This window comes from Drosophila santomea, chromosome 2L, assembly GCF_016746245.2.
Source record: "Drosophila santomea strain STO CAGO 1482 chromosome 2L, Prin_Dsan_1.1, whole genome shotgun sequence".
NCBI lineage: Eukaryota > Metazoa > Arthropoda > Insecta > Diptera > Drosophilidae > Drosophila > Drosophila santomea.
In genome coordinates this window covers 3,461,380-3,483,741 of record NC_053016.2, presented here as the reverse complement: position 1 = coordinate 3,483,741, position 22,362 = coordinate 3,461,380, and the positions used below count along the sequence as shown (strand labels likewise).

The 22,362-nt window shown below is 48.8% G+C and overlaps 8 protein-coding genes across 10 annotated transcripts; 3 read left to right on the top strand and 5 right to left on the bottom strand.

The window, feature by feature from the left end:
• Nucleotides 1-165: 165 nt before the first annotated feature.
• On the bottom strand, nt 166-1,439 carry LOC120458648 (eukaryotic translation initiation factor 4E-binding protein). The gene is made up of 2 exons (XM_039646377.2): nt 1,085-1,439; nt 166-604 (listed from the first exon to the last, which is right to left on the bottom strand). The coding sequence occupies exons 1-2, from the start codon at nt 1,227-1,229 to the stop codon at nt 396-398; spliced, it is 354 nt and encodes a 117-aa protein (XP_039502311.1). The 5' UTR covers nt 1,230-1,439; the 3' UTR covers nt 166-395.
• Nucleotides 1,440-4,476: 3,037 nt separating this feature from the next.
• LOC120458359 (N-acetylgalactosaminyltransferase 4) lies at nt 4,477-7,311 on the bottom strand. Its single transcript, XM_039645973.2, has 5 exons — nt 7,288-7,311; nt 6,534-7,113; nt 6,135-6,477; nt 5,641-6,069; nt 4,477-5,571 (listed from the first exon to the last, which is right to left on the bottom strand). Exons 2-5 carry the CDS (start codon nt 7,076-7,078, stop codon nt 4,909-4,911), a joined length of 1,980 nt encoding a protein of 659 aa, XP_039501907.1. The 5' UTR covers nt 7,079-7,113; nt 7,288-7,311; the 3' UTR covers nt 4,477-4,908.
• A 186-nt stretch (nt 7,312-7,497) lies between these two features.
• On the bottom strand, nt 7,498-9,661 carry LOC120443852 (putative polypeptide N-acetylgalactosaminyltransferase 10). Its single transcript, XM_039623214.2, has 4 exons — nt 9,122-9,661; nt 8,726-9,068; nt 8,240-8,662; nt 7,498-8,179 (listed from the first exon to the last, which is right to left on the bottom strand). Exons 1-4 carry the CDS (start codon nt 9,595-9,597, stop codon nt 7,520-7,522), a joined length of 1,902 nt encoding a protein of 633 aa, XP_039479148.2. The 5' UTR covers nt 9,598-9,661; the 3' UTR covers nt 7,498-7,519.
• Nucleotides 9,662-9,806: 145 nt separating this feature from the next.
• On the top strand, nt 9,807-12,620 carry LOC120443851 (ATP-dependent DNA helicase PIF1). Its single transcript, XM_039623213.2, has 2 exons — nt 9,807-10,867; nt 10,932-12,620. Exons 1-2 carry the CDS (start codon nt 9,923-9,925, stop codon nt 11,976-11,978), a joined length of 1,992 nt encoding a protein of 663 aa, XP_039479147.1. The 5' UTR covers nt 9,807-9,922; the 3' UTR covers nt 11,979-12,620.
• LOC120443855 (NADH dehydrogenase [ubiquinone] 1 beta subcomplex subunit 10) lies at nt 12,440-13,700 on the bottom strand. Its single transcript, XM_039623217.1, has 4 exons — nt 13,577-13,700; nt 13,389-13,489; nt 12,722-12,997; nt 12,440-12,654 (listed from the first exon to the last, which is right to left on the bottom strand). The coding sequence occupies exons 2-4, from the start codon at nt 13,468-13,470 to the stop codon at nt 12,533-12,535; spliced, it is 480 nt and encodes a 159-aa protein (XP_039479151.1). The 5' UTR covers nt 13,471-13,489; nt 13,577-13,700; the 3' UTR covers nt 12,440-12,532.
• On the top strand, nt 13,649-17,271 carry LOC120443850 (E3 ubiquitin-protein ligase msl-2). 2 transcript variants are annotated; one of them, XM_044005717.1, is made up of 3 exons: nt 13,649-13,753; nt 13,887-16,135; nt 16,189-17,271. In XM_044005717.1, the coding sequence occupies exons 2-3, from the start codon at nt 14,176-14,178 to the stop codon at nt 16,572-16,574; spliced, it is 2,346 nt and encodes a 781-aa protein (XP_043861652.1). In that variant the 5' UTR covers nt 13,649-13,753; nt 13,887-14,175; the 3' UTR covers nt 16,575-17,271. The 2 variants fall into 2 exon arrangements, with proteins under 2 accessions (XP_043861652.1, XP_039479145.1); XM_039623211.2 differs by lacking the exon at nt 13,649-13,753 and having other exon boundaries at nt 13,759-16,135.
• Nucleotides 17,272-17,497: 226 nt separating this feature from the next.
• On the top strand, nt 17,498-19,134 carry LOC120443853. Of its 2 annotated transcripts, none has more exons than XM_039623216.2 (3): nt 17,498-17,679; nt 17,749-18,017; nt 18,075-19,134. In XM_039623216.2, exons 1-3 carry the CDS (start codon nt 17,604-17,606, stop codon nt 19,059-19,061), a joined length of 1,332 nt encoding a protein of 443 aa, XP_039479150.1. In that variant the 5' UTR covers nt 17,498-17,603; the 3' UTR covers nt 19,062-19,134. The 2 variants fall into 2 exon arrangements, with proteins under 2 accessions (XP_039479150.1, XP_039479149.1); XM_039623215.2 differs by having other exon boundaries at nt 17,499-17,685.
• Nucleotides 19,084-22,157, bottom strand: LOC120443849 (exocyst complex component 2). Its single transcript, XM_039623210.2, has 4 exons — nt 21,954-22,157; nt 21,268-21,882; nt 19,391-21,212; nt 19,084-19,322 (listed from the first exon to the last, which is right to left on the bottom strand). Exons 1-4 carry the CDS (start codon nt 22,060-22,062, stop codon nt 19,184-19,186), a joined length of 2,685 nt encoding a protein of 894 aa, XP_039479144.1. The 5' UTR covers nt 22,063-22,157; the 3' UTR covers nt 19,084-19,183.
• Between the last annotated feature and the right edge of the window lie 205 nt (nt 22,158-22,362).

Sequence of the window (22,362 nt, the reverse complement as noted above, 5' to 3'; positions counted from 1 at the left end):
AATAATCCTCAAGCGAAACTGACTCAAGGTGAAGTGGAAAGTGTTCTATCACAAACGCGTGGCCTTTCCAAGGTTGATTCGCCGATAAAGAAAGTAATTTGGCATTGTATTGCTCAAACACCAATTAAAATTTACAATTGCCACTGAAGCCAGAGAAAGGTGTGGTTCTCTTTTAAATAATGTGTAGTTTGTTTATTGCATTTAACTTAAGATCTACGATTTTACAAGGTACGACGGGGTCAATATGACCGACAGAACAAACAAGGTGGAAGAACTAAGAACTTAGCATCTAGTTAATGGGTACACTAAGCTTATAAGATCGGGTTTAGTGGGTGCATCTAAGAACTAGTTGGTTTTGGCAGTTGCTGCTGTTGGCGTCATCCAACCGAGACCCCCTACAGATCCAGTTGGAACTGCTCCTGGTCCTCGATCTTCAGCGACTTGGTCTGCTTGACCAGTTCCGTTGGCACGGGCACGCATTTGCGGAATGGAGTACGCGGTGTACCCCGCAGCAAGCAACTGGGCACGTTGGACGGCGGCGTTTGGCTCAGTGGGGAGCCACGGAGATTCTTCATGAAGGCCCGCTCGTAGATCAGTTTAGTGCCTGAAAGTTAAGGAAAGCGGAAATACTGATTAGTCAGGCTGTCTGCGTTGCATCAGATAGGTATTCAAAGTTCTCCACTGATAAGACAGCTGCGTAAATTTCTGAGTCACGAACTTTGGGACATGTGCTCGGAATTATCTTCCAACTGACTGATTCGAGGAGATGGCCCAGTTTCATCAGCCAAAAATGGTGAGTGAGTTTTATAAATATAATTCTTGAATAATTATGGTTTATCAGAGTTCAAACAAAGCTTGTTTTTGTTTCAGCAAAGATGGCATTTGAACTGGTTTATGTTTTCATCTGGATATCATAATCTGATGATAAGAAAATCACTTGAGTTTTCGGAAGAAACTTAATATTTATCGAATTTGGAATGGTGTGCTATGTTATCCCATTGAATTTGAGGTGATGTGCCATGTAATCCCATCGATTCTAAAAAGCTGTGCTATGTAATCCCAGTGTCCACTTGCCGAAACTTACCTCCAGGAGTGGTGGAGTAGAGGGTTCCGCCGGGCGTCGACGAGTACACCTCGGGCATCTGGATGGGATCCGAGATGATGACCTTCCTGGTGATCATGGGCAGTGCCTGGCTGATGGCTTGACGGGCAGTGGGTGAAGCGGACATCTTAGCTGATTTTATGATTGTATTGATTCCCGGTGGGTTTTCAGAAAACTTTCCGCTGGACTTGTAAGCACACTCGATATGGCTGCGACAATTTGATTGTTTACACAAACTGCGTTGTTTGTATTCCTCAGTGCTTTTATCAGCTATAGAGCTATGTGGCTGCTATATGTCGACCGTTCGCTGTTCGCTAGGCGATTGCTGGCGGTGTTACGAAGTCGGGCTCTATTTATACCCCCCGATTTCGATTCCGATTCTTACGCTCACGCGCAGCTATGCGCTCTCTCCCTCTCTCTCTCTCTCTCGCTCTCCCCTCTCTGTCTGATTATTCTGCTTGGGTCGGCTGATGTTTTTTTGTTTTTATCTGGGTGTATTTTCTGCGTAGTTTATGACAAACCGGGCGATTCTTGTTGTTATTGCCATATTCTAATATACCGTGGTATTGTTTTTATTTTTGTTGCAAGCTGCACAACTCGTACGTTCTAGCAGATAAGGGGCAGTGGTGAAGGGGGCGTGGTTGTCTTGAGGGGCTTCTCGCCTTGAGCTCTCTTGTTTATCTTTGGGCCATTTGTTATTGTTTAGTACACGGCAATATTATTGGTAAACAAGTTAGCCAGCAATCGCATTCTTTTCTAAAAACCTAATCTATTATCGATCTTGCTAGGGAAATGATGATGACTCAGGTGCAACGGGCATCTTATCAATGGGTGTCTGGTGGTTGGCTGGATGTGATGAGGTGTTCCGCAGAATTTCGGGAAGTACTGCTCGTTCTCCATGGGGCCATTGTTTTGCACTCGCTTTTCGCGAAATACCATTAATTAGCATAAAGACACGTCGCCGGCAAACGTGACGTAGGCACTCAGTGCCTTCTATGCATGTGCGAACTAGGGGAGCATAGCAATTTGAGGAGCGATATTTCGAAGGAGGTTTTTTTGGACTTAAAGATACCCAGTATTTGCGCTTAACAGGCGGAAGTATTCATTATTATCTGGCACGAGGCGTTTTGCAATAATTATCACATAAAGATACACGTCTTGCATAACTTACTTACTTTATTTACTTACTTAGCATATTAGCAAAAACAAACAAGACTATATAAAGAGTTATTACAATTGCACAATTCACAAGTACGCTTAACTTGAAAGTTGTGAAACATATATATTTATTACGCTTCTTTTTAGATCTAAGATATCTAAAGAAACCCACATACCAAATTTGGGGACTGGACTCCTTTTAGTTCCCAAGTTCTTTGAGGTGGATTATTATACTTTGAATAAAACTGATACGCCCCACTGATCGCTGCCAATACAGGGTGGCTCCAAGCTGCGGCACGAGCGGTTAACGCCATGCGGGGGCGATGTTGACGATCGTTAATCGTTGGACGCATGTAAATAGTGCTAAAGGAACTGTTGCCTACGTTGGCGCCCACGATTCGACGTAATTCGGATATTGGCCACGGGCCATTCCCAGGGACATGGGGTTGAAGAAAGGTGGCCACGTGTGTTGATCTATGGCGATCACGATGTGGAACAGGGGATGTGGCGCCCACACCTAGAAATCTGCACAAGGTCGCCACTTAAGCGTGCTCATATTTATGATGGCTCAACGGGGAAAGCTTTTCAGACCTTGAAAGATTTCCAGCATGGGAGGCATGCGAAGAGCATGGGGTGAGCATGACCCACATCCATCAATTACATTAGAATGGGGGTGGGAGTTGGCTAGGTGCGCCCACTGACCCCCAAAGTGGTGAACGGTAAACAAGGGAGCCAGCACCTAGAAAACACGGACAATTATGCCATGTCATCTGGCACGTAGTCCACAGCATAGAAACCGCCCTACGTGCCGGGTGTTATGTTTATATGTATATATTTTATTTTTTTGGGTGCGAGAGCGCTTCCATTAGGGCTTATCAACCCTCGAAGAAACCAGTTCGGATTTCGCTTTCGGTTTCATCAGTTGTACAAAGTACCTGCGCAGAGAGAGAGAAAGAGGCCTATGTCCACGAAGAAAGTTTTCCTATTGCGTTGCAGCCAAGTGAAAATGCGTCTTGAGATTTTCCTAGCCGCTTCTCTAAGCGGCGAGGGGTGTTTTTCCCATACGCCGGGGGACAGGTAGCACATATGTATATTGTGAGATTCGGATGAAATCTTTTTCGGGGTGGCTGATGAAATTGCACCATCGGATTGCGGGAAACAAGCCATCGGCGGGTTCTTCTCTCAAACGAGTCTGAGATGTTTGTGAATGGGCTAGACGACATCAACTTGTTTTTATTTTTTTGGCTAGAGCGAATGCCATGGGAAACGTAGTCAGCAAAAGGCCAATGATATTTGGATGCTCTTCGAATTTACACATGGTAATTAAATCAATAAACATAATGGAAATATATTTGAGATTATTATACGGAGTTTTCTACAAATTATGTTGCTTATTTATAGAGTATGAGGTATGAGTAAAGCCATAAAGTTCACTATATCCAACTGAAGGTGGAAATCAGATTTGTGTTATTCAGTGGTAATGAGTTACCAAGAAAACTCGCAAATATACACTATTGAATAAGGTAAACAAGCAATATTATAAGTACTTTTCGGCATTATTGTTATCTATGGTTGTTGAGCTCCCTCAACAAGTACAATGTCTTGGCAAAGGGAATCTTCAGAGGCAAAGAAGACCCCATCTACGCTGACGTCGATGACCCACATTCGTTGATTCCGAATGAGAAGCGCCAACGACATCGCGTTGGCCAAAAAAAAAGTCAAATCATTTGACTTTGTTTATGCACAAAATATGAAAAGCGTCGAGGGAAAAAAAGCAGAGGAAATAAACAAAACAACATCACGTTGTCCATAAATTAGCATGTGCTTTCGTGTGGCAGATAATGGGCTGCATAGAGATAAGGATAATGCCAACCCAGATCGAGACAGCTTGACGCTAAGTCATTGCATCCCAAGGAATCTTCGATCTTCGTCCTCTCCCGGGACAAACGCGCAACTGCGTCTCAAATTACATCAGCTTAACAATACATATGTCTGGTTTTCGAGGGAAACTCAGATGGCGGAGGGTTGGAACTGGAACTTCTCTAGTCTATCTGGTGTCTGCTACCTCTTCCCGACTTCGCCATCGCCTTTTGTAGAAAGTTCAGCAGCCCCGCTGATAAGGTTTTGCGACAGTCCAAAATTCAAATCGGGAGAAAGTGAGTACAGATGCACCTTACAACATCTTATTAAAAGTTATTGATGCTGCAATAGCCTTGTTTATTTGTAATTGATTTATTACTGATTAATTTCATATAGTTACCATCTCTAAACTTTAAAAGTAAACGTGGTTATCCTCGAAACGTTAATACCTAAAGATAGTGTGCGAGGCGCAAATAAAGATCAGAGTTTGTGGCCTGCGATCGAAGTGAATCCTCGCTACGATTGCGATCTGCCTGTCCAGATCTTTCACTTTCCGCTGCCATATATCAATAATGCATGGGGCAAGAATTAATGGAAAAATGGAATTTACTTAGCGAACTTTTTTGTTTTTTCTGTTTTTTTTTGTGTTGTTGTCAGAAACCTTCACAACGATCAATGAACTAAACCCGTGACGATCGAGGTCCCCGACCTGAACCGATCGACATCTGGCCTCTGGTTGCTACTCATTGGTACTCGAATTGGTAGTGGCTTGACTTGTAGATGAAAGTCTAGTGTAATCCCTCGTGGAAAGTGTCCAACATGGTGTGGTTCACGAAGCCGAACTCCCAGCGCTGGCGATCATTGCCCTCCTCGCAGGCATTGGCCACCACCCTGGCAATGCCGTTCTCCACGAATCCCTCCAGGCAGCGCTTGTTCTGCTCGCCGTGAATCAACCTCTGGGTTGACCGGTCATAGTACCAGAACTGATTGCCACCTTGGCTGTGACAGTGCCACATCCAAACGGTGGCATTCGGCGGTCCCTCGTGCACATCCAGGCACACTGAGTCGAAGCGCTTCATCCGCAGATCTCGGAATATGGAGAGCTCCCAAAACTGATTCGGTTGCGGATGGGTCTTGTTGTCGGCACAGCTGAACATACCCACCGCCTCCTCGGCGTTCTTGCCCATGCTATCCAGGCAATAGACCGGATTGGCCACGTTCTGAATGACGCCGGCGGCGTAGCTTGGTGGTTCCACCGGCGGGAACTTGATGAGGAAATCGGGCGCCACCTCCGTCATGTACCAGTGGAAGCCCTTGCACTTCAGCCGCTCTCGAACTCCACGCTGACGGGTGAGATCGCCGGCATCCACGTTATCATAGGTCGCGGGATCGCGTTTGTACACATATTCCTTGTACTCATCCATCCAAACCTCTGCCACGCGTTTGTGATTCTACAAGTGATACCATACCAAATATATGAAATTAGAAATCTTTAAATGTTAGAGAGGTTTGAGTGCTACCTTGGCCACAAAGTTGTGTCCCCTAGGATTGCCCCTTGGCTTCATGGGTCCCCGGAATATGTGTCCCACCCTCGAGCAGGGAACATCCAGCAACAGGCCGCCGCACATCCAGATCTTGAAGCTCAACTCGTACTGCTCACCGCCCCAGATGTCCAACTGATCGTCGTAGCCGCCCAGATCCCAGAAGAAGTCCGTGTTGATGGCAAACAGGCCGCCCATCATCACGGGACTCCGATATGGCATGGACTTGTCCAGCGCATCCTCGGGCAGCACCGGCAGCTGTTTGTACAGCATTTTCCAATCGAATCCACCGCGTGCTCCGTCTTTATTACCGCTGAAGTAGGAAAAATCTTCATGCGCAATGGTATCCACCATGGGGCAGGTGGCGATCTTGGAATTGATGGCAATGGGTTCGATCAATGGAGGCAGCTGCAAGTATAAAAACATAGTGTGTTTTAGTGTATCCAAACATATGGAACACTAAAAAATCCTACCCAATTGTAGTTGACTTCTATGTGGGAATCGAAAAAGACCATCACTTCTCCCACTGCCACCTTGGCACCCGCTAATCTGGCACCAATGAGACCCTGTCTCTCCGGACTGTGCACTACGGTCACCAGATGTGGAAAGTGCTGCGCCACGTAGTTGTCCAGCGGCTGCTTCAGACTATCCCACTCGCTGCCATCGTCCACGAGCACAATTTGCCTGAGTAATTCGGGTGGAGTGCGATTTATCACACTATATATCGATCTCAACAGGGTGTTAAAGTGCTCGTTGAAGAAGATGAAAACCACACTGATATTGGGCAACTTGGCCAGATACTTCCGGGTTTTGCAACTGCGAAGATAAGAGCATTTTAACTATTGATAACACCACAAGAGGGACACACTTACGCCTCAAGTCTGATATCTGGCACAGATCGATTGAGGGAGATGCGATCCGATATGAGGCCATTGAAGCCGTTCATCCAGGAGTGCTCCTTTTCCAATTCCTTCTCAGCGGGATTTTCGATCTTCGCGGCTACGCCGTGCTCACCAAAACCGGATCGCTTTCTATCCGCCTCCATGGCCGCGTAGTCGTGCCAATCTTTGCGCTCTCCCTTCGCTTCCGGCAGTCGGAATCCCTGAGGCTTCTCACTCTTTGGGAGTTCAACCACGGAGTTGCGATCCTGAAATGGTGGGCGTGGAGCCCTCCGCGTTGGAATTATATTGGCAGCTCGAAAAACGGGCGTTATGGGATCTCCATTGGGATCGAGATGTTCCGTCAGCTCAGCGGCCTTTTTCATACGCTGTTCGACCACCAAAGTGGTGACCAGGGACACGGTGACGATGACCACCAATAACAGGACCACCTTGCGCACCAGGCGCTTCACATATCTCTTTTTCATGGCCATGTGGACGTCTTGGCGGCGGAAGTCCAAAATACTGACTGCTGGCATGCCGTTGCAGCAGAGGAGCAGCCACCTGGTGACACCTGGCAAATAGCACAGCCATTAGTGTAATTGAAAAGCCGCAATTCAGTGATAAGGCGGCGGCGGAGCATTCAGATTTTCAGTTGGCCAAAAAACACGCTTCTCCACTATCAATCAGTGGCAGACGAGGCGGCTGCCCGGTGACGTGTAAGACCAGACCCAGATTCTGCACTCACCTGAGAAAAAGTCGGCCGAAAAGAACAATAATAAACGAAAGATCTCTGCATGCGAATTCAAATTAGCGGAGCGCGCGTCATGGTGGCGCCATCTGCACGGGCATTATCGGAACTGGGGTGGGCAATAGAGTTAGAAAAGCTGGCGCCATCTGTATCTAAGGGCAAAGTTTTTGTAAGTTAAATATAAGTAATTAACATTCTGTTTTTATATTTATTTTAATATTTATTTATTTTAGTTGGGCTCCCTTTGTGGATCATAGGGGGCATTTTGCCCAACTTTCCACTGCTGTTCCAGTTGATTCCTATTGCAGATTTTATTGGCCAGAACCTTGCCAACCTTGCGACCACTGGGCAAGTGGGCTTCCAGGCACCACACCCACATTTGTCCCTGCTGGAGCCACCGGTGCCGGCGGTTGTACAACCAGTACTGATTTCCACCGTTTTTGTGGCAGTGAAAGACCCACACGGATTTTGACCTACGGCCCTGCGCCTCCAGGCAATCATCTTTACTATTCGTCAGACGAATCTCATGATCCTGCGTTAAGGACCAATTCTGGTGCTCCCCGGGCTTTGACTTGTACCCAGTGCACCGGGCTAAAACCACCGGTTTCGTGTGTCTACGATCCTGGGAGTCCACACAAAATCCCGGGAAAGCCACACTTTCAATGACGCCGGAGAAACCCGTCGGAGAATCCAATGCTAGATACCGCTTTAGAAAATCCGGAGCCACCTTTGTCAAGTACCAATGGAAGGTCTTGCACTTCAGAGCCTTTCTTAAGGTCTTCCTATGGGAAAGCGGTCCAGTACTCGTCATCTTGTAGAGACTCGGCCTCTTGTCGAACACATACTTCTTATAATTATCCATCCAAACTTCAGCTACTCGCTTGTAGTTCTAGGGAGAGAAGTTAGTTTGATCCTTTCATTGCAATGGTATAATATTAATAACACTTACCCTGGCTAGAAAATGGAATTTTCTTGAACTGTTCATCGATGGCATGGCTGCTCTGCTTATGTGACCCACTCGGGAGCAGGGAACATACAGCATCATGCCACCACACATCCAGACCTTGAAGCTCATCTCGATCTTCCCAGCGTCCCAGGTGTCCAGCTGCTCATCGAATCCTCCCAGACTCAAGAAGTAGTTCCTGTCAATCGCCAGAGCTCCTGATAAAACCGGTGTGCGGTAGGGTGTGGAATCAGGACTTTTATCCTCGGGAAGAAGGGGTAACCTCTCAATCTCAAGCCACCAATTGAAACCTGAACGGGTCAACGGATCTTGTTTCGTATACGCAAATGTCTTGTGTGAGATGACATCCATAATGGGACCGGTGACTATATGTTGGTTCATAGCTATAGGTTCCAGCAGGGGAGGCAACTATAAATTGGAAATTAAACCAGGTTAAGCAGCCGGCTAAATTGAATTATTGTTAAGTAATACCCAATTGGCGTTGACTTCGATGTGGGAGTCTAGAAAGACCAAAACTTGGCCGCTGGACACCTTAATGGCCTCCATTCTCGCATTGATCAAGCCACGTCGTTCTGAAAGCCGTATAATCTGGATGATGCTGGGAAAGTTTTGGGCCACAAAGTCATCCAGTTGTTGTTCAAATTCCGGCAAATTGCTATCGTCATCCACGAGGACAATCTGCTTGAGTAACTCCACAGGAGAGCGATTAATAATGCTCGTCATGGATCTTAGCAACACGCTGAGTTGTTCGTCGTGAAAGGCCATTATTACTGTCACATTGGGAAGATTCTCCAGATACTGGCGTTTCCGGCAGCTGAGTTAGCTAGCTTTTTATTTAAAACTAATTTTTACTTTATAAGAACTCACCCTATAGGTCTTGTATCCGGCAAGGATCTGTTGAGGGAAATGCGATTGGAGAGCTGGTCATAGAAGCCATGGTGCTCTTTGTTTTCCTTCGTGTGTGATAGCTCACCCAATCCGGTGCGGCTGTTTTCCTTTTGACAGGAGAGCGCATCCTGCCACTCCCTAACAGCTTCTTGCTTGGGCAGCAGGAAACTCTTGTGGCGCTGGGTCTTTAGGATATCCAGTTCAGTTTGATTTAAGGTCAGTATCGGTGGAGAAATCGCGTTCTTTGCACTGATCTCTCTTTTTAGAAGCTGTCTTGCTGGCACCGCCGTCTTTGAAAGCTCTGCTTCAAAGAAACTATCCTTTTGGCCAATTTTATTTACCATGGACTCCACAATTCTTCTGTGAATCTGCTTGCCCAATAAAATTGTAGTTATCAAGGAAGTCAAAAGAATTGCCAGCAAAAGGCGCACAATTAATCTTTGATCCACGTTCATATCTATTAATTAGTGTGCAATTTGAAGTTATAGACATTTCCTAGCCTACTGTTCTGCAATCTTTAAATATAGCAATTTAAAATTTAAACAGGAAATAGAATCCAGGATCCGGTTTAAGTCACTGCTGATCCGGGAGTGGAACTTAGCTATCCATATCATATTTGTGAACGATCAAGATGCGTTCACATCAACCGCTCTAATATCGATAACTTTTACGCTGATATCGAAAAGCCAATCGGCGACCAAGCGCATGGAAAAATTTTGATTTTGTATTTAATTTAATTTTATTTAAACCAAAGCTGACTGAAGCTAAGTTAATTTCGCGATGGATCTCAATGACGCAGTGCTCACCTGTGCGGTGAACATGCAGTGGACCAATGCGGTGGGCATCACGGGTCGCAAACTGGCCTACAAGACGGCCACTTTGCGCCTGGTGCGGAACGATCTTCGGGAATTGTTTGTGGAGGTGACGCCGGAGAAACTAAAGCCCCTGAAGTTTAAGCTGAAGGATCTGATGGTGCACAAGAAGTTCATGTCCGAGGGCAAGGCCACCTTCAACTTCAAGGCGGAAAACTGTACCCTGTATCTATCGAATGCTCCGCCGGGCACTTTAATGTTCTTCCTGCGCACGATCTTCATTAAAATGAACGGAAACGAGGGAGGATCTCAGCCGGACGATGCGTCCTTACAGAAGAAACTTCGCGAGCACCTGATGTCCGGCAAACCAAGCAGCTTTGAAGACGTTTCTCCAGTCACCACGGCTGAGATGATTTTGGCGCGCAAAAAGGCGGGTTTGTTGTCCAAGGGGTCAGTGACCACGCCGTCGCCCCAGGGCGCCAAAAAGCGTCGCTTCGAGGATCTCAAGGAGGAGAAGGAACGGGGCACCATGCCCGCGGCCAAGAAACTATATCAGTCGACCACCGACGAGTCGCTGAGACTCAGTGAGGAGCAAATGGAAGTCCTGCGGGCGTGCACCTCGGGCAAAAGTGTATTCTTCACCGGCTCCGCGGGTACTGGCAAGAGTTTTTTGCTCCGCAGGATTATCTCGGCCCTGCCGCCAGATGGAACGGTGGCCACGGCCTCCACAGGTGTGGCAGCCTGTCTGATCGGTGGGACTACTTTGCATGCCTTCGCTGGCATAGGAGGTGGGGACGCCACCATGCAGCGGTGTCTGGAGCTGGCTTCCCGACCCGCGAGTGCGCAGACCTGGAGGAAGTGCAAGCGGCTGATTATTGACGAGATCTCCATGGTGGACGGACAGTTCTTTGAGGTACTTGTGCATCACATTGCGCTTTGAAACATATTCACATTTTGCTCTGTTCTGTTTGTTGTAGAAAATTGAAGCCGTCGCTCGTCACATTCGTCGCAATGATCGTCCTTTTGGCGGCATACAGCTCATCCTGTGCGGCGATTTCTTGCAACTTCCTCCAGTTATAAAGGGAGATTTCGGAGCAGCGCCCACTGCTGCGCCACAGCAGCGATTCTGCTTCCAGTCCTCCTCATGGGAGACCTGCATACAGTGTGTCTACGAACTGAAGCAAGTGCATCGGCAATCAGATCCGGAGTTTGTAAAGATCCTTAACCACCTGCGAATTGGCCATGTGAACGATTCCATAACCACTCGACTGGCAGCTACATCGAAGCAGAAAATTGAGGGGAACGGCATCCTGGCCACTCAACTGTGCTCCCACACAAACGATGCGAATTCCATTAACGAGTCCAAGCTGGAAAATCTCGGAGGTGACAAGATTTTATTCAAGGCTGATGATTCCGATGCCAGCATGACCAAGACACTGGATCAACAGATTCAGGCTCCATCGCAGCTATACCTAAAGGTTAATGCCCAAGTGATGCTGCTCAAGAATATAAACATATCCAATGGGCTGGTGAATGGAGCTCGAGGCGTCGTTGTAAGAATGGAAAAGGATCTGCCAGTGGTCAGGTTCAAAAACAACCAGGAATACATTTGCAAGCACGAGAAATGGATAATTAAAACTGCCTCAGGCAGCCACATAACACGACGTCAAGTTCCATTGAAGTTAGCCTGGGCATTTTCCATACACAAGAGTCAGGGATTAACGCTCGACTGCGTGGAGATGTCCCTGTCCAAAGTATTTGAGGCTGGACAGGCCTATGTGGCCTTGTCCCGTGCGAAATCCCTTCAATCTATTCGCATTCTGGACTTTGACGCCAAACAAGTGTGGGCCAATCCACAGGTGCTGCAGTTCTACAAAGGATTCCGGCGCAAGCTAATGGACACAACCATGATACCATTGGGTCCCAAAAATAAAGACAAGAAGCCGGCAGACAAGGCCGCAAATAGCGCTCTAGCTAAGCTCAAAAAGAGTCTCATAAACAAGCCGCTAGTCTCGATAAGCTGAACTTAAATAAGCCCTAGTTGAATTGTAGAAAGCCCTAAACAAATTTCACAGCTGCCTAATTGGTATCTTATTCTAATTCTATCCTTTTTTTAACGAATAGCAAAATGATTTTTGGACTATGCATTCCTTTTTAAAAAAGAAGTAGAATATAATGCTAATGCTTTTTGAAATTGTCCACATTTTCTAAAAAGTCTGAAGTATTATTTAGTTGCTAGTTTTAAGATTTATCACTATATTTTGTGAACTTACTGCAGTACGTCGACAAAAACTATATTATGAATTTACTGGAACAACTTAACCATGGCTCTCAGTCTAGAGAACTAATAGTTTTAAGCTAGCTTATCTCTTGACAAAGCGCAAATATTAATATTTAATTTAAAAGAAAAAATTACTCGAAATAAATTCAACTAATAGACAAATTAATTTCATCTCCTGGAGTCCTAAATAATTCGTAGCGGGAATATCGTTTTACGGCGTGTATATTTAGTTGTAACGGATAATGAAACTAGAAAACATCAGCTCAGATCGGCACGTTGGGCACATAAAAGCGGAGTTTAATGGGCGGCCTCCTCCTTCATGCCACTGCCCACTGGTCCATGACGGCGCTCCCAGATCAGACGATGCTTCTGCTTCATGTACGCGGTCTTGGCACTGGCGTAGCCTCCCAAATCGCCATCTAAAATAGGTCACATCTCGTGTTATAACACATAAAACATCAAAGATGGGTCAGGGATTTCACTCACACTTGATGAACCAGTTTTCGGTGGCCTTCTCGTACTGATCGAGCAGCGGCTTGCACTTGACCATGTGGTCGGGCGCCTCATAGAGGGTGCAGTCCTCGAAGCGCTGGCGCAGAATGTTGACAATCTCGTTGTCCACCATGCGATCCCGGCGGAACTGCTGGTCGGCCTCAAAACGGCAGACGGCATCGTCCGTGTAGCACTGGTCGATCGTCGGAACGCGGCGGAAGCGCTGGTGGTACCAATTCTGCTTCTGCTGGTTCGGCTCCACAATGCTCTCTGTGGGATGAACAAAAGGCGCATTATTATCATGTCTTACTTAAAATTTGAATGCACTTGCATTGAAAAACATAAAGTTAATGGTTTCATACGGTCTTTGACTAAATTGGTTATAAATAAACGGACCGCTTTTAAAGGCTGCCGACTAATATTATTACTGATTTAGTTCGTGCTAACTAGTGATTGCTAAAAACAGCAGATTATAAACATTTTAGCATTTTAGCAAAACAGTGTAAACAAAAACAAATGACCTGCGAGTTGAGGTTATGTCATTATGTAATTGTCTGGAATTTGTCCGGTTTTACGGATCATCAGCCAAAGGAAACGGATCCAAGTCGCATCAGGACACTCCAAGGATCACACTGGATGGGTATTCCTATGGACTACGTACCACGGAACCAAGTGATGGGTCCATCGATGACATTCAGCACCGACTCGGCGAAACTGGCCATCGGACTGCGTGGCTCCGGCATTTTCTGGCTTTCCTACCACCTGGAGTATGCGGAATAGCTGTTAGCTTATAATTTCAAAGGTTTCGCTCTTTCCTTTGACGGAAAATACTCAAAAACCCATATTTACGTGAAAAACTTAGTGTAAAAATTTGTTGTAGGACCGCCGATTGTTTCTGCTAAAAATCCTCAGCGCACTGGAAACAGCTGTTCGAGCATATGGTCACACCGGTGAGGCACCGCAGCTGGCATGTTTGCACTGTCACACTGCGGTCACACTGGCTGCGCTCAGCAAATTTTTGCTTGGGTAATTTTTTTTTTAGTTGTTAATTTATTGTTTCTAAAGCTGTACGCTGTGCAGCACAACTCTTAACAATGACTTGAGACCACTCAAACATAAACCAAATATTTTTTTTTTTTTTTTTGCACGTGAAACATAGTGATAAGGATATACAGCAACGTGAAAAAGTGAAAACGGCCAGAGCGTTGCAGTGAATTGTCCATTAAATGATGAAATCGAGGATTAACGCGGTCTAAGCATGTGTAACTGATCACCGGGAGACGGGTAATAGCAGGTAACTAGCCCAGGCGGCACCAGGTAGCGCAGCAGGCGGCGTGGCGCGGGCCAGCGAGGAACTTGGCCAGCGGAGTCTCACTTGCGGGCAGCTAAACGTAAACAAAACAAAAGACCGGCGTGCGTACAGTCCCGGGCATTAGAATATAGCCACCATGCTGGCCCAGACGGCCTACCTGAAGGTGACGCGCCTCTCGCTGCGCTCCGCCTCGAATCTCTCCAAGCGGCGGGTGGAGGAGCTGAACTCTGGCATCGGCGAGCTGCGCCAGCTGCTGTCCTGCGTCGTCTGCTGCCAACTGCTGGTGGATCCGTACTCGCCCAAGGGCAAGCGTTGCCAGCACAACGTTTGCCGTCTGTGCCTGCGCGGCAAGAAGCATCTGTTTCCCAGCTGCACGCAGTGCGAGGGGTGCTCCGACTTCAGGACCTACGAGGAGAACCGCATGATGGGCACACAGCTACTGTGCTACAAGACGCTGTGCGTCCACCTGCTGCACTCGGCGATATTTGGCCAGCTGGCCGGGATGCGGCCCCAGGTGGGCAGGGAGCTGGTGCCGCGCATCAAGCTGCCGCCCAAAACCACACAGGAGTTTATTCGCGAGGGCTCAAACATCTCCGACACGTTCGACACCTTCCTTCCCCAGCCGGATCTGCCGTTCCTCAAAGACATGCCCACGTCACTGCCCGCCGAGACGCCGCCCACCACGGCGGCCACTACTCCGGAACTGCCCTACGATCATCACCTTAACATCAGTGACATTGAGGCGGAGGCGGCGGCCACAGCGGAGCAGGGTCACTTCTCGCCGCTACCACTGCTGCCCACAGGATCTCGCATGGGTCTGCTCTCCCACGCCGGGCAAATAGTCATTGCCACCGAGAGCTCGGAGTCGGGCTTCATGGAGCAAGCGTGGACGGATCAGGTGGACCTCTCCGGCGCGGTTTCGGTGTCCAATTACCCCAATAGTGGCAGCAACTTTGCCGTGTCCTACGTGATGCCCACCTCTGCGACCACGACATTCGATCCACAGGAACTGCACATCGGACAGGTGGTGCAAATGGCGGACTCCACACAGTTGGCTGTGCTAGCTGCCGTTGAGGAGACTGTGGAAACATCTACTCAGTTGACCGTGCTCTCCACCAGCGTTGAGGAGACCGTTGAGGAAACTGTTGAGGAGACGGTTGAAACATCCACCCAGCTGGCAGTGGTGTCCTCCGCTGAGGAACACAACGAAATCTCTAGTCAACTGACTGAGCTGGAAGGCACGGAAACTGTCGAGGCTACGGTCATTGTTGAAGAGGCCGAAGAGAACGAAGAGACCTCAATTCAGTCAGAGGTAGCTGAGCACAAGGAGGATGATCATCACATGGAGATGCACACCTCACAGTCACCTGTACTGGCAGAAGTTGAGGAGTCCGTGGAGGAGCATGTTGCCACAAAAACGGAATTTAGCCAGCTGCAACCGGAATGGCAGGATGAGGAGCCGTTGCAGAAAGACTGTGAGGTTGCAAAGGCAGCAGCTGAAGAGGCAAAGGAAAAGGAGCAGCATCCCAACAGTGCGGAGCTGCAGAAGGATGACAGTGAAGAGCCAACGCTCAAGCGAAAGAGAACCCGTAGTCTAAAAGCGTCACAAGCTGCCAAAATTGAGCCTGCGCCGTCTGATGTCAAGGCGAAAATGCAGTTTGGAAAGGGAGCTTTTCGCAGGATTCGCGGCAAGGAGAAGGAGGAGAAGGTGAAGCCTCCGAAGCCCAAGTGCCGCTGCGGTATCTCCGGCTCGAGCAATACCCTAACCACCTGCCGGAACTCACGATGTCCCTGCTACAAGAGTTACAATAGCTGTGCCGGCTGTCATTGCGTGTGCTGCAAGAATCCCCACAAGGAGGACTACGTGGAAAGTGATGAGGATGATGATTTTCAGGATTTCGAAATGCTGAAGGAAGTTCCAGAGCCGATGACTCAATCGGAGGAACTACCCGCTGATGCCAGGCAGGAGGAGAACAGTCGCGACTGCGCGCCGCCAGATTCTTCGGGCGACGGCATAAGCCTAGTGCCGCTGAACAATTTGCAGCACTCCCAGCATCCTTTGGTGCTGGTTCAGAACGAGCTTGGCGACTACCAGGGTAAGTTTCCTCACAGATGTGTCGGATCTTCTCTAACGCTGTACGATTTGCAGGCTTCAATATCTTCCAGGGCAACAAGCCCGTTGATCCGGCCACCGTTGGCTTCATGCGCGTCCAGCTGCAGCACAGCGATGGCAGCGGTTCCGTTCCCCAGTATGCTTACATGATGCCACCGATCACGGTGCCGAATCTATCAGCTCCATCACTTTCGCCACCGCCTCCTCCTGCTCCGGACAGGGAAGTCATTGAGCCACCGGCGAAAAAGTTCAGAACCAGTAGAACACGTCGAGGAAGGGCCAACTTCTCGGGCCTCGACACGGTGGATGAGCTTGTCAGTGGCGGATCCAGGAGCAATTCTGCCGCTGGCGACAGATCATCGGCCACTGACAATGCCCACTCACTGTTCGAGGAGATCATGTCGGGCTCGGATGACTTGTAAGCTCATCCAAAACTCATCCCTAGATGTTGTCTTGTCTTTTTTTTTTGTGTGTGTGTGTGCTTAGTGATGTCCAGATCCTTTACAGGATATATTTGTCGTACGTTATGGATGGCTAAATTCAACACTGAATTGCATCCATAACGTGGCATCGTCATTGATCCTCTTACTCTTAAGTTATTGTTTTCGTGCGTTATATATCCCTCTACTCAAGCAACTTCCACTCAAATGAACTCCCAAATATCTTTTAGGAGCATTCTACATCCTGAAGATTTCCCACTTCCCTTTCTGTAATCAACCAGCAAACGTTTCCAAAACTCAATTTTTTTTAATACGTATTAAGCCAAAAGTCGTATGTGTAACTATGTGAAGCAATTCTGCAGCTGCCGCAAAAAATATCTTTTTAAGAGCAAAGCAATAGTCAAAACTAAAGAATATTTTCGTTTAACGAACAGCGAATTGCGGATGCTGTGAGCCGGAAAACCCTTTTTTTTTGTGTAATCTAAGACATTTTTTTGAATAGGCTAAGACTTTTTTTGAGCATGAATTTTTTTGAGCACGTGAACCTAGGATTAAGAACAACAATTCAAGTAAGCCATATATACCCATATTATATATGCAAAATATAACTAATAAATATTTAAATAAATATGAGCATTGCTACTCTGAAAAATTCCCGATTTTCACTGGTATAACTCTTTTTTCATTATGCAAGCTGGTTCCTGATTTCTAGAACATCGTTCTTGCGCGTGGAGTGAGTCCAATGAGTGCCCACAGAGTCTCCAATGTGGCCAGCACATTTCCGCTCACTTGAGTCACTCATTCTCAATTCCGAGTTTAATCAGCAGCTCCGCGAGCAGAGTCGCCCTTAGATAAGCGGATCGCCGCCTGCGGCTCATCATTATCTTTTGATTAACGCGCCAGTCGGCAGTCGGCGGCAGTGCGTGTTTGCTCCGAGTAGAGAACGGAGGCTGGCGCGTTTTCCTCCACTTTCCCAACTGATAAGCAGAAGCTCGAGCTAATCCCCGAAAGATGAAGCCGTTGATAGTGTTCGTGCTCGTGGGCCTGCTGGCAAGTGGCTGCCACATTGTCCGCTCCCAAGAGCCTGGTGAGGGTAAGCCCAATTTCAGCCCCAGCCCTACCGGAACTAAGTCACTCACTAATGACCTTTGAGCAGCTGTGGAGCAGGAAGCCAGCGAGTCGGATGACGCACTTAAGATCAAGGAGAGTCAGGCCAAAATAGCCGCCCAGGTGGAGGCCATGCTCGTGCACTTCCAGCAGGAGGATCCGCAGGGCCTGCCCGGCGTGCCCGTGCCCGATCCGTTGGAGGTGCCCAATGTGAAGAAGAGCATGGGCATGGCCAATCTGGACATGAAGCAGGTTAAGGCTCACGGATTGTCCAAGTTCCGCATTGATAAAATGAATCTAGACTTGAAGGAAATGAAGGTGAGTTTACAAGTTGAATTTGCCTTAGCTTGAAGTTTCCAATCCTTCGTTCTTCAGTTCAACGGTGGCCTCCAGCTGGACCAGATGCTGGTCAAGGGCCAGTATACGCTCAGCTCATTCTTCTCGAAAGCCAATGGACCCTTTACCGTCATTCTGAAAAATGTCTATGCGGAAGCGACCGCCTTTTTGGCCGTCGAACGAGATGGCCAGCTGGCCACGGACCGCATCAAGATCGACATCACCTTCTCGGACATGACAATGGACTTCCAGAACCTCGGCTTGGTGGGCAGCGTCTTCCAGAGCGTGGTGAACGGTGCGCCCAATTTGGTATTCGACGCCATGAAGCCGTTCATGCTCCAGGAGGCGGACAAAAAGCTGCGCAGCGAGATCAACGTCATGATCCAGAACACGTTGGGCGATCGCCGGCTGCCCAATTCCATAACGCCGCTGGATAGCGCCATAGCCATGGCACGCAAGATGGTGCGCGACAAGGGCTACGATCCGTACCACTTGCCCGATGTTAATCGCACCATGGGCGTGTTCAGTGTCCAGTTGGCACACACCTGGATCAATGGCATCTCTAGCTTCTATCGGGTGGGCAACATAACCGCTGGCATGGCCAACAAAACGGTGTCGGTCGTCCTGCAGATAGGCACCCAGCAGGTGACGGGTGCTGGCCAGTGGGAGGTGGGTGTGGGCATGATGACCCGCGTTGGTCACGTACAATTCACGGTTCAGCACATACGGGCCACCGTGGCCCTCAGCCAATCACTGGACACACGCAAGCGGGTGCAGATCACCGATCTCCAGTTTGACATGGGCAACATACAGGTGCGATGCGATGGAGCGGGAACCCTCGACTATGTGATGGAGTTTGCCGTGAACGTCATACCCAACCTACTGCGCTACCAGATCATGGACGCCATCGAGAACCCCATCAAGCAGCGCGTGCAGGAGAAGTTCAACACCATCGATGTGGAGCAGGTCATCAAGACCATGGCTCAGAACAACTTTAACTTCGACCCAAAGCTGTTGGGCATATGAGTGTGTGTAGTAAGTAAGAGAGTTTTGCAATCGAATAAAGATTTATCCCTGGAACATGGGTAATCACAAGCTAGTTAAAGTATACGCTATCTACATCGGCTGCGCCTTGCAGTGGAATGTGCCTAAGGGTCCTTGACACTGAAGCAGAGCAGCTGCAGACGCATGTTCCGCTTGACCCGCTCCAGAATCTCGTCCGCCTTTCGCTTCTGCTCGCCACTCAGCGGAGGGTTGATGGCCTCCAGCGCTTCCATGAAGTAGTTTCTAATGCAGAGCAAAGGGATTAGTTTCTATCTTTTAAAATGCATAAACATTTGATGTAGATCACTCACTTGGCAGTCTCATTGACGTAACCTTCCAGGGAGTCCCTCAACAGACGGATATCCACGTGTGCCTGAATCGCACCCGTGAAGCTAAACCGCTGCACACAGCTCATCAGACGGGCCAGCTCTTCGGATATGGTTTGCACAATGGACTCCAGGATGGGACGCAGCAGTGCTGGTGAGATGCTGTAGATCTCCGAGTAGACGCCCACCAAGTTATCGCAGCACTCGTGAGCGTATGGTCGCAACTGGCCGATCTCCATCTCGTGATCCCACTGGAAACGTCCTAGGTACATAGATGGCTCAATGGTGCCGACCAGCGGATCGCCCTTATGCTCGACGTACTCCTCCAGAAGGTTGGTAAAGAGCTGGTTAACCGTGTAGCGCGCCGTTTCGATTGCCAGTGTGGGCAGCGGGTAACCGTAGCGAACGAAGATGTCACCAATGCGCGGGAAGAAGATCTTGTTGCAGTACGCATAGTTGGCCAAGCAACAGAGCATGCGCTGCTCCCAGGTCACAGCCGCTGCTCCGCCGCTTCCAGCCACCGAGTCTGGCTGCTGGGCGTTGGGGAATCCAAGTAGCTGCGACACATTGTGGGTGGGCGTCTCCTCGTCGTGGGAGTGAAAGGCCAGCTCCTCGATCACCGCGCTGAACGCGGATAGGAATTCTTGCAGTCGCTGTGTCACCTCTCTCTGTCCATCCGACTGCGGCTCGAGGAGATTGCCCTCCCGCGTCTCCCTTTGCATGCACACAGACTGCACCTCGTCCAGCGTTTCGATGAGCAGTGTTTCCAGTGCAGCGGGTAACAATGTGGCCCCCGGATACTCCTCCACGCCCAGCTCCCAGGTCTCCTGGCTGCCCAGCTTTTTGCATCGATCCGTGGCGCGTTTAAAGATAATTGAGAAGCAGAAAAGGCGCACCTCATCGATCAGTTTCTGTATGATGTCCAGCGCTTCCGAGGGCAAATCCAAGCTTATGAGCGTGGCATAGGCTATCCTTGTGAAGCGCAGACACTGCGGAATCCAGGGAAGAAACTGATGCGTTGCCGATGCGGAGCCGATGGGCCAAGCCAAGCCGCTGGACTGACGCAGCGCACGTTGGTCGGTGGCAATGAGGATGGCCAATCGCAAGTAGACACAGAACTTCTCGATGGCGTTCAAAACCATTCGCTTAAAGTCCCCTGGCTTGGGATCATGAGGGCCACGTAGCTCGCCGGTGAAGTATAGCTGGCCGAGACGCCACAAGTCCGGCAGCTGGGATGCGGCAATGTCGCACAGTTCCTCGCAGAAGTTAACCCGACTGGGCGCTTGGCTGGAATCCCTGTTCTTAGCCTTTTCCTGCGGACCCGAATCCTTGCTGGTGTGCTGGTCAAAGGTCTGGCGAAATGTCCACTCCAGATACTTGGCTCTCGCCTCGATGGCATCCCAAGCGGGATCGATGTTGCGCAGTTTATCGCCAATGGGCGTACCGCTCTGCTGCAGTTCCAAACTGATCAGGGCCTTGATAAGCTTCTTCTGCTGCTCCACGCTCTGTGGCATCTTGACCACCTTCTCGTGCAGCTGCTTCCTTATGGAGAGAATCCTTTGGTCGACCTCCTCGAGCACCTTGCGGAAGATGGGAATCTCCGTCTTGCCAAAGAGATTCTTGGCGCGCGAGTAGTCATTAACCACAATGTCGTATTCACCCGCCTTGGCACGTCGGTCCACCGAATTGGGCAGACAGAAGAGGAACTTGTGCCGCGACAGGGCGAACAGAACGGAGCGCGTGGAATCCGCCTTCTCCTTGCGCACCAGCACATCCGTGAATATCTTTTGCGACTCGCTAATGGAGTCTGCAAGCAGAGAAACTTTAGAATTGGATTTCGCTATTTATAAAACACAACTCACTTTCTATGGATGTTTCCAAGATATTAAGGGTCTCATTGCCATGCAGCTTGACATCCTCCTGCAGCTTGTCCCGGATGTTCATCAGCGTATCGAGCTGATCAATTACCGAGCCTGCGTTGGACTTGAGAAAGGACAGCTGACCTTCCTTCTGGCTCTCCACTTTGCGCTTCAAGTAGGACAGACCCGCCTTGAGATCCTCAAAGGATGTGGCCAGGTGATTCTCCAGCAGGAACCAGGCCGGTGAGAAGTGCTCCTGCGACAGATCCCCGCAGGCTTCGGGAAACAGATCGCGCAAGTCCTCGGGAATCTTCTGCTCGTTACCCTCGATGGACAGCCCAAGAGGATCCTCCTGCGTCAGTCCGGATTGGGCCAGGGTGCGTCGACCCCATGCGAAATTCTGCGAGGGCGATTCCTCGATCCACACGGCGGACTCCTTGAGCGGACCAATGGTCTCGTGGTAGGCACGGAACTGAACCGTGGACGTGCCCACTCCGCCGCTCAAAGTGGTTACTATGATGTCGCCCTTTCCCTTCGCCGGACCAGTGCGTGCAATGATTTTATTGGGCGACTTCCACTCCGCCGACAGCAGGCAATCGGAACCGCAGATTTTCAGACCTTACATTTTCGTGGTAAAAGGAAAGTCATCAGAAAACAGAAGCTACATATTTGGGCCAGACTACGCCTACCAATCAGATCTTGCACTCGGGTGCCCAGAAACTCGCCGCGTATGATGACGCGGGTGCCAGGAGGACCCTCCTTCGGAGATAGCCCCGTTACCACCGGCTGCGGCGCCATCGTATGCTGTATTACCCGGAAAAACTGATTAAAATTCAATAAAAACAGTGAAGAACAGAACTTTATTTATTAAGAGAACAGTGTTGGAAAACGTTTAGTCAGTGGTGAAAGCTGGGCTAAATTGTGGCCAAGCCTAACGGACAGCAATTAATGAAATAATTATGAGTAAGAAACGGGCGAGCTTAAATATTGAATCCAAAGTAAAGTATAACATAGCATATGAAATAAGGGATTTTAAATGATACCATTCATACATAGGCAACCTGAATTATATTAATGAATCCCACTTACATTTAGCTA